Below are 10048 nucleotides of genomic sequence, written 5' to 3' on the forward strand. Positions count from 1 at the left end.
GAAGGGTAGAGGAGGTGAGGTGGTGAGGAGGCGTAGAGGAGGTGTAGAGGAGGGTGCCCCGCTCTTGGCGTTGATCTTGGTGAACACGTGTCCGCGCCCCGTCTCGTAGCTCTGCCAGGTGCTGATGCAGCCTCCACCGGCCGAAGCGCCCAGCGTCCTCGCTGAGTCCGTGCCCAGCTCTGCTCTGAGCAAGCTCTCCATTGCGCGCTATCTGCTCGCAGCAACAGACACAACGATAAACTCCCCCCCCCCCCCCCCCGGTCCCGTGTGGCCTCTAAATACTTATTTCCTTTGGAGAGGTGATTTATCGGACGAGGCCTAAATGGTAAAATAACACACACAGCGTTTACCAAAAGGGAACGCATACTGATGCCTATCTGAATGCAGATTCGCATTATCACCCCGTACAGAAAACCTCTCTCATCAAGATGCTCATACATCTGGCTAAAACAGTGTCAGATGGTGAATGTCTGGAGAGAGATTGAACATGTCAAAGAAACGCTACGATTGAATGTCTACAATAATGCTCAAATAATTAACAGCAATGAATGCTAAACCAAGATCGAACAGCAATACTGCTGAATCAGGTTATTAAACAATTAAAATACCATATATCGTGGGAGTAATTGAGAAATTAGCTCGAGTTTTGGAAAAGCAAAAAGCTAAACATCTAAGTAAGATTTGGCACGGTACACAAAATTAAAAAAATAGTATCTTGTACTTAAGATGAATTGCCTAAGTTGTTAACGGATGGTGTGTATCGGATTAATGGCTTATGTGGCAGATGTTATATTGGACAGATGGGACGTAACATTAGCGTAAGACTAAAGGAACACCAAATAAATATTAAACACTCTCAAACATAACTGTCGGAAGTTGCAGTACATGCTTGCCAACAAGAACACTTAATGTATTTTGATAACGATGAAGTGTTGTGTAAAACTCATTATTACTGGCCAAGACTAATTCGAGAATCCATTGAAACTGAGAAAATTTGTATTATTTTAACCTCTCTGACAGCTACAGGCTTAGTGCGGCCTGGAAGCGTATTATTAAGTAATTGTGATTTTAAGATGAGGAGATGAAGGCAGAAGAAGACGTGGGGCGATGTGGTGATGCGGTCGAACGTGGTGGCCCGAGGAGCGGAGGGAGAGATGGCGCGGGACGGGGCGGTGTGGAGAAGGTGGCAAGGACGGCGGACCCCACGTGAGTGGAACAAACGCGTGTAGGAAGAAGACATCTTACATTTATCATTACTTATAGAGGAAACATAAACACCTAACCCTTTAAACCCCTTTAACCTTAAAACCCTAACCCTCTAAACCCCTAACTCTAGAATCCCCTAAACCCCTAACACTCTCAACCCCTAAACCCTATAACCCTCGAAATACCTAAACATATAAACCCCTTATCCCCAAAATACCCCAAAACCTCTAAACCCATAACTTTATAAATCCCTAACCCTCTAAACTCCTAGCTCTTTGTGTAGTGTGTGGTGGGTGTCACGGGGTGGGTGGGTGCAGGGTGTGTGTGGTGGGTGGTGGGTATCACAGGGGGGTGTATGTGTGGAGTGTGCATGTGGTGGGTGTGGTGATAGTGGTCGTGGTTCACAACTATCCATGACCATCACCTCTACTGTGTGGTGGACCGGCCACCACACAGCAGCGCGCGTCGGAGGAGTGAACGGATGGTTCTCCCTATGCGGGCCAGGCCCCCTCGCTTCCTCTTCTCCTGCATCACCATCGCCTGATCCTCTTTCCTTGTCATCTCCTTCTCCTCCACCACCATCTCCTGCACCACCATCTCCTCCTCCTGCTCCTTCTTCGTCTCCACCTCCTCTGTCTCCCCCCCCATCTCCTCTTCGTCCTGCACCACCAGCTCCTCCACCCGGGTCTCCTCCTCCTGCACCACCAGCTCCTCCACCCGGGTCTCCTCCTCCTGCACCACCAGCTCCTCCACCCGGGTCTCCTCCTGCACCACCAGCTCCTCCACCAGGGTCTCCTCCTGCACCACCAGCTCCTCCAGCAGGGTCTCCTCGTCCTGCACCACCAGCTCCTCCACCAGGGTCTCCTCCTGCACCACCAGCTCCTCCACCAGGGTCTCCTCCTGCACCATCAGCTCCTCCACCAGGGTTTCCTCCTGCACCACCAGCTCCTCCAGCAGAGTCTCCTCTTCCTCCTGTACCACCAGCTCCTCCACCAGGGTCTCCTGCACCACCAGCTCCTCCACCAGGGTCTCCTCTCCCTGCACCACGAGCTCCTCCACCAGGGTCTCCTCTTCCACCACAACCGTCAGCTTCCATTTAGAGGCCAGGGCAAGCGCGGAGGATGGGGGCAGCACCGGCTCCGCTCTGTGAAGTGATGCGCACGACACCGTTCCAACTTCCTGCTATAGCAGAGATCGCAGTCCGTCCCCCCCCCCCCATCGTCTGCGTACGGACTAACTGTGTGCAGAGATATATTAACCAGGTTAATAACGATGCTGCAATAATGCAGCATACCATGCCCATCGTGGGTCTGGTTACAAAATGGGCATTAGTCTTGCGATATCACACTGGATGAAGGGCTAAATGGCAAAGATATGGCTGCCTCATTATTTGTCCTCACCCAGGAACCAATTATAAAAATACATCCGTATATAACCGAATGTACACGTGGGGTTTGAACTGTACATGTGTTCGTTTGCGGGCGGCAGGGCTGGAACTCAGTCAAAGAGGGACCTGGGTTTGATTCCCATACTTGGGTCACTTCTCCGTGTGGAATGTGGAGTGTGTTCTACCCCCCCCCCCGTTTTGTCCTGCATTGGTTTCCAAATCAGAATACATTATTTAGACTGGATGAAGAGGAATACGATAAGCTATGAAGCTCTTCCTTCACAGATATGCAGTCGAGGCACAGGGTAAGCAAGTTACAACAACAAACAAAAGGAGTGCAACGTGTAAAAATGTAAGCAAGTCACAAAAAATTGAGCACATAAGCACAAAGTACATAAAATCCTGCCAGTTTTCAACACTAACTGTAAATTTGGGCAAGGCAGCAAAACATCAACAAAAACAGCCCCAGACCCCACCAAGACAACACACAGTCCCTCAATAAAATTGTACATTAAAATGTAACTTTCATTCCTTTGGGTTTGGCATTTTCCTCCACGTAACTGAACCCTGACAAACGCAATGCAACCAGTTTTGGATGGACATCCTCGTCAGTGTTAGAAATTGAACCTCCAAATCATTCAATCGGGATCGCATAGCAGCAGTAGCAAAAGCAAATTTGTTCTGTACTGCAAACAACTTGGCAGGACTCTACTGAAAAAGAGTCTTGAGACTGAGTGAGGCTCATGCTGGCTAAATAAGGGTAGTAGTAATAAATATAAATACATTAACAGGAGCAGAGCCGTCCCCCGGGTACGGTGTACTGGGGAAACCGCCCCAGGCACCGTGCTTTTGGCGGCCCTGTGCTTCGATGTCACGGTGTCAGACGTAAAATGTATTTTTAACACGCAAGCTTTCGCACCAGATTGGCTCACAAATGATGACATCACATTCACATTTATCACTATTTAAGACTGAAACAGGAGTATTTCTCCACAATTCTGGCCGTCACCTTATGAGGCTGGTTGCAATCCCCGGCAAAATGTCGTACTCGAATAGTAAATGTGGTGGGTTTACTTTCCAACACACTGGTGTGCTGATCTAGTAACTAATTGGCACATTTTATTTACATGATACACCTTACTAATTGGCTGTGTTGGGTGGTGGTGAGTTTAACAACACATGTATATCTATGCGATCTAACCGAAAAAACCCCTGTATTGTTGCTAATACTTCCGATTTAATTGTGACTTGCCCCGGGCCCCACACCTCCCTATGGACTGCCTTGAACATTGGACAAGCAGCTCGTGGCTTACCGTCGCTCAGCAGCTCCAAAACACTGTACCCTGCCAGGAGCAGCAATGGTGGTGGCGGTGGCGTTGCTGGTGGTGCTGGTGGCCACGGTCCGGAGCCAGCTGTGACCCAGCGCCTGCGCTGGCGTCATGCGACAATCCGGATCCCATCTGTTGAGAGACGCACCGGGGTCACACACAGCGCACGTGGTGAGAGAGGCGTGGTGAGAGGATTGACGTTCCTTCCCTTCTCCCACGAGGTCCAGGATCGCACGGCATCAGCGGTAGTCTTGGTAGCAGCGGCAATCCTTCATTACGCAGTACTCTAAAAATGCCCTGAGCCTCGCACTGCCGAGGATCATCTTTAACGGACCTCCAAAGAGGGCGATCTTAACAAGGGTGGTACTGGTTATCGGCAGGTTAACTCAGCTCCACATCTTCCTGGTGATCGGTGGAGGGCGATCGTTGATCATCTTGGTGGGAGAAATCCTCATGGGGAGGGGGGAGGGGGTGGGGGATGATTCTTACCGCAGGCAGGAGCTGACAAAGTCAACAAACTCCGGGTCGTGGCTTCTGAGTGCCCTCTGAAGTGACAAGCTCCCTGGCACCCTTCTCTTGACTGGGGAGAACATCATGCCCAAACGATCTGCAGGAGACATGCACAGCAGGAGCGACACACAGTCACCATTCACCACTTTGCCCACCTACCCACTTGCCCACGCGCCCAATTAGCCACCCACTCACCCAAGGAATTGAAAATACAAAGAGGCCCCCCCCCCCCCATGGCCACCCCCCCAAAAAGAACTACAACAGCTCCAGGCCACACCCTAACACTGAATCCGGCCGGTTGCTCGCCCCACCCTTCAACTCACCAAAGTAGTGCATTCCGTCAGGAGCTGCATCCATCATGCATCTTGGAGGCAACCCGAGGATCTGCACATGGTTGAAATAAAGGCAAAAGTCACCCGTGTAGCCGCAGCAGACTGTAGGGGCAAGTGCTTATAGTAGTGAGTAGAAACAGCAGCAGCAACAGTAGCGGCACCTGTTGAGGGCCAGGACTGTGGCACACACAGAGAGGGGATGGTTGGCTATATTGAAGCAGGTACACACGGCACCAGGTACTCATTTGAGGCTGATTTGTACTAGGGGATGCCCAGTACCGGTTCAGATAATCGTCACTGATGTTGGCCGTGAATTGGAATCAAACTCGCATTACCGGGTTTGTAGCTGAGCACGCTAACCGCTACACCACTGCTCCCACAACACGTACAGGACACACACGTGTACACACATACAACATACGATGGCTGCCATTCGCCAGATCACCAAGTAGCCAATCGCCCCCCTCTCCTGGCTCCCCACCCCCCCCCCCCCATAGCCTACAACTTCAAGAAAGGAGGGGGGAATCACGAGCGGGTGAACGTCCAGTTGGAAATACCTCCATGCAGCACGGGAGGTGGTCGTCGCGGCTGTCCGACTGGAATAATTCCCTGCCGGTCGCCAACTCCGCCACTGTGCAGCCCAGTGCCCACATGTCCACTGCACACGTTAATCTGTAGCCCAGCAATACCTCCGGAGAGAGGTATGGCAGGGTCCCACCCACATACAGAGCTGCACAACAACAACAAATATATATGTACGTGTGTGTGTATACTCACTGTGTCATGAACAGCATCGTTATCACACACTGTCACATGTACAGACACTAAGAGACTTACACACACACACTGGAACACAGACACACCCACATGCAGAAACTCACACCCACACGCAGAAACTCACACCCAGGTGAGGTTACTCACGTTGCCTTTTCACAAAACAGCTGTTGCCAAAGTCCGTGACCCTGACGGTGCCGGTCACGGTATCCTTGAGTAGAACATTTTCCTAAAGGAAGAAAGGCAGAAGGAATTCACACTCGGAGGTTACGCCGATAGCATTCAGCCAGCAGTGGATCAATCACGTACCACGGTACAAGCTAAACAGGGGAACTAGGTGAGGCGTAGCGCCGTCATCAACCTTGAGTCAAGTGCAACATTCGCTGTTTTCTGACAGCTGCCACTGGGGGTGCCCCTTTCAAATGCGTCAAGATGAGCGATGTTAGTCGAGGCTCATCATATTTAAAGCTCTCTGAAGCACCATCTAAGTAAAAGGGTGCGGCTCTATCGACAACTTATCCTAGTTGCTCACAGCTGCCCGATAACGAGTTATGGACCAAAAACCACACTCAAGGGCGCACGGATTTCGTGACGCTTTCCACCGCTCGTGTGTCTTGGGAAGTTTTCCATTCACAGCATGGAAGCTGACAACGGGCAGCTGTCAGTTCAAACGCGTGTTTGGCACGTTTTGAAAATCATTCTTTTCGGCTCCGGTTTGTGTTTCTCAAAGTTTGGGGCAACGCTGTGATCTACATTGCTAGTTTTCTCTTTGGTGAGTCCCCCAATAGCGACACGACTCTACACGACAGTTTAATTCATACCAGATCATCACCAGAGGTAACGTGACCCTGCCTCCTTCCAGATAGACGGACAGAGCTAACACATCGACCCTGTGACCAACGTGGTCGGTTTTCTCTATGGACCGAGTCCCCAATAATGACACAACTCTGGAACAAAGTCACGCTGATTGCTGTGTCCACTCACTGGCTTGATGTCTGCATGGATGATGCTCCTGGCCTTGGTGTGGCAAAGGAACTTGAGGATGCCCCTGGTGTAAGTTTTCACCATCCCCATGTGCAATTTCCGGAGCCCCGCTTCCATAATCACATCATAGAGGCTCTCCCTGTGAAAGAGGCAGCAGCAGCAACAACAATGACAACAACGAAGCAGCGTCAGTGTCATACCCTGCAATACTGCGTGGATTCTGATAACGACAATATTAATATTCTATTTGCACATTCACGACTAATATGATTCATAGCTCAGTGTGGGTTTAGGTCATCGGTTTGCTGATAAACCAAATCAGTTAGCACATCTGTCCACTTGCTTTCATTGGCTCTGTTTCCGGGTGGTGGAATTATCCATTAGGAGATACAAACTCCACAGAGAATGGCGTCCGAGTTGAGAATCGAACTCAGGGATTTTCACCGAGGGGCTCAAGCATTACCACTGCGCTGATCGAGTGGAGGCGTGGCTATATAAAAGTGGGCGGGGCTTATTGAGAAAAGAGGCGTGGCCTCATGCACCCGGGACACATGACAGCTCCACAGTATCACAATGCGTGGGTGGCACAGGAATCCCAAAAGTAACATCTAGCTCCGGTGGTGTGACGTTATCACCCTCCCCTGGTGTGGAAGAGATCGAGGCTTTGATCCCGACCGTGACGCATGTATATTTTGAGTTTGCATGTTCTACCCCTGGTCACATGGCTTTTTCTCCGGGTTCTCTGGTTTTTCCCTCCACATTTCGAAACATGTGTTTAGAGTATTTGGCTGCTATACATTTCCACATCAGCCACTTTTTTTAGCTATCATTTGTAGCCAGGCCGCTTGTGAAAAATAACTGATAGGGCAGTGGGCTTCACCTGTTAAATAAAAGTTTTAGTTTAGCTAATGAAGTTAATCACGCTATGGGGGGGGGGGGGGGGGGTGGGAACACATGGTACGTACTTCAACAGCTCCAGGACAATGCAGTGGTGTCCTCTGAAGTCAAAATGATTCAGGACTTTGACAACGTTGTAGTCCTCATCACTGCCCTCGCCCTGAAGTTCCAGAGCCATCTGGAGCTCCTTTCTCTGAAATTTATCACGCTTGGAGCTGTGCAGAGAAAATCCACAAATGAATCATGACTTAGACTTGCTTAAGGAATGACCAGAAACAAATTCTATTCAGAAATAAATAAATAAATATACGTTCCCCAAGTGTAATGGCATTGTGAGTTCCGGTAGTGCGCTCATGGAAGGTTCCAGAAAGGATCGGGAAGAGGATCAAATAATCAAGGGATAGAAGGGGGCTTGGGGTGCTGCCTGAACGTAGTGATTCCCTAATGTGTGAATTGAGCCGACTCCGAGCATGGCCCCAGCCACATTCAGGATTCCCAGGAGCTGAGCCAAGCCACGGCTGAGCCACTCATGTATCTTTAAAAGCAGCTGAGCGGCTCAAGCCTGGGCCAAACCACGGCTGAGCTAGAGCTGAGCCTGAGTTTTACGAGACTGAGCCACAGCTGAGTCGTGATTGAATGTGGCTCTCACAGAGCAAGACATTATAACGTGGAATATCATGGGACCTCCTTTGCCAGTACCAAAATATCAGAATATATTTTGTCCTTTTTTCTAGCAAGAAAACAGGTGTTAAGATGTTAAAACACCAAACTGAAACCTTTTACAAGGAATCATTACTGCATTAACCACAATACTTGTGGTCAGAATGCAAACAAAAAACATACTCTGATAATATATGCATTGTCTTTGAAACTGATTGGTCCACACCAGAAACAGCTTTCTTTTGAGCCTCGTCTCAAAAACGGTGTTAGACCAGGGACGCCAAAAGGCGTACAGCACAAAGACAAGCGTTATCAGAGTAATGAGAGCTCGGGGTGAATGGCTACATCATGGGACCTCCTTTGGGAGTATATTTTGGTACTGGCAAAGGAGGTCCAATGATGTAGCTGCTATAGCGCAGAACGCACACGTTATAACACGGAACACGCCCGTTATGACATGGGACAACTCCATTACAGTATGGAACATGCCTTTTATAGCGTGGAACGTGCCCATGATAACGTGGAAGGCTCCCATTATAACGCGGACCGCACCCATTATAATCCGGAATGCTTCTGTTCTAATGCAGGAAAGCGCCCATTATAACGTGGAATGTGCCCGCTATAAAATTGCACGGCTGAGCGGTATGACACAGTAGGCGGAATGCGGAATGATCACGTGACGTGACAGCATGCCCTCCGTTATTGGTCTCTTCACATCACTGTGTGCGTGTATTATATCTTGCAAAACTTTATCGTTACATTATATATGGGGATATTATGTTTGCTTAATGTGCTTTCCCTTAACGTGGCACTTTTCAGGAATGCCTCTACTAGGTAAAATGAAGACTTAATGTAATGTAAGCGTGAACTGATCCAGAACAGGGGGAGAACATACAAACTCCACACAGGAGGGCACCCGAGTCAGGAGTCGAACCGGGGACCCTCTACGTGAGGCACGAGTTGTCACCACCTCATCACACGGCCGCCCACAGCACTGGACGTAACAACAACGTCGTCCTTGTGACGACACCACTCTGAATTCTTACCTCAATGGTGATACCAAGATCTTCACGGCCACCAGGGTGTTCATCTTGTGGTCAAGGCACCGGATCACCTGGCCTTGACCTCCGCGCCCAATCTTCTTCAGCACCTCATAGCGGTAGTGAAGGTGCTCATGGTGGACCTGCACAAAATTACACAAATTTAGACTGACTATATTTTGAAAATCACAACATGTGAGCATTATTTTACGAAATAATTGCTTTTTTAAGTGTTTGGTTTTCTTAAATCTGTAATTGTGGAATGCTCTGATGTCTGCTGGCCGAGTCACCCTAAAAAAAGCTCTTTAGCTCAATGGGCTTAACTTGGGAAATAAACTTCTGATTGTGAAGTGTGTGGGAGAGTGCACGTGTGCTTTCTCTGGTTGGTTGCTGCTTAAATTGCAATGACAAGAAGCCACGAACCCCGCGACCGCTGCGCCCTGTGACCGCCCCCACGGCGGGGGCTTTGTGGCGAGTCTCACCGGAATGTAATGATGTTCGTGGTCGTCGTATCCATCGTTGTTGTGTCCCCGGGATCTGTTACGGAGCGCAAAGTACCATACTTTCTGTATGGCGACAAGCTCCAGCTTCTCCCGGTGGGTCATTTGTGGGCCAAAGAGAGCCAGGATTGCTGCAGGCAAGAGAATAACAACAGCTGTCAGTGATCTTTCGTTTACGCAGCACAGCCTCAAAAAGTCTCAAGATTCCTTTTCAGGAGGTTCCTGCAGATGATTTACAGAGAATGGGGGTGACGCTGCTGCCATTACGTCTGCTGTGTGATCCCAATTTGAGGAATTTGCAGGGGATTTGGATGTTTTGGCCAATACCAGTTATGTCCGTATGTTAAACCGTGCTTCGGCAGCCCTGCTAATCAGAAGTGAGGGGGAAAGACAACAAACTAACAAGTTCGCAAAAAATATTGATTTAAAA

General features: G+C 49.4%; 1 protein-coding gene across 1 annotated transcript; it reads right to left on the minus strand.

Annotated features, from left to right (window-relative positions):
- Positions 1-241: 241 nt before the first annotated feature.
- LOC142922497 (uncharacterized) lies at positions 242-4222 on the minus strand. The gene is made up of 2 exons (XM_076063307.1): positions 3907-4222; positions 242-2350 (listed from the first exon to the last, which is right to left on the minus strand). Exons 1-2 carry the CDS (start codon positions 4032-4034, stop codon positions 1633-1635), a joined length of 846 nt encoding a protein of 281 aa, XP_075919422.1. The 5' UTR covers positions 4035-4222; the 3' UTR covers positions 242-1632.
- Between the last annotated feature and the right edge of the window lie 5826 nt (positions 4223-10048).

This window comes from Petromyzon marinus, unplaced genomic scaffold (assembly GCF_048934315.1).
Source record: "Petromyzon marinus isolate PM22_M1 ecotype Great Lakes invasive population unplaced genomic scaffold, UKy_Petmar_22M1.pri1.0 PM_Scaffold_1, whole genome shotgun sequence".
NCBI classification, from domain to species: domain Eukaryota; kingdom Metazoa; phylum Chordata; class Hyperoartia; order Petromyzontiformes; family Petromyzontidae; genus Petromyzon; species Petromyzon marinus.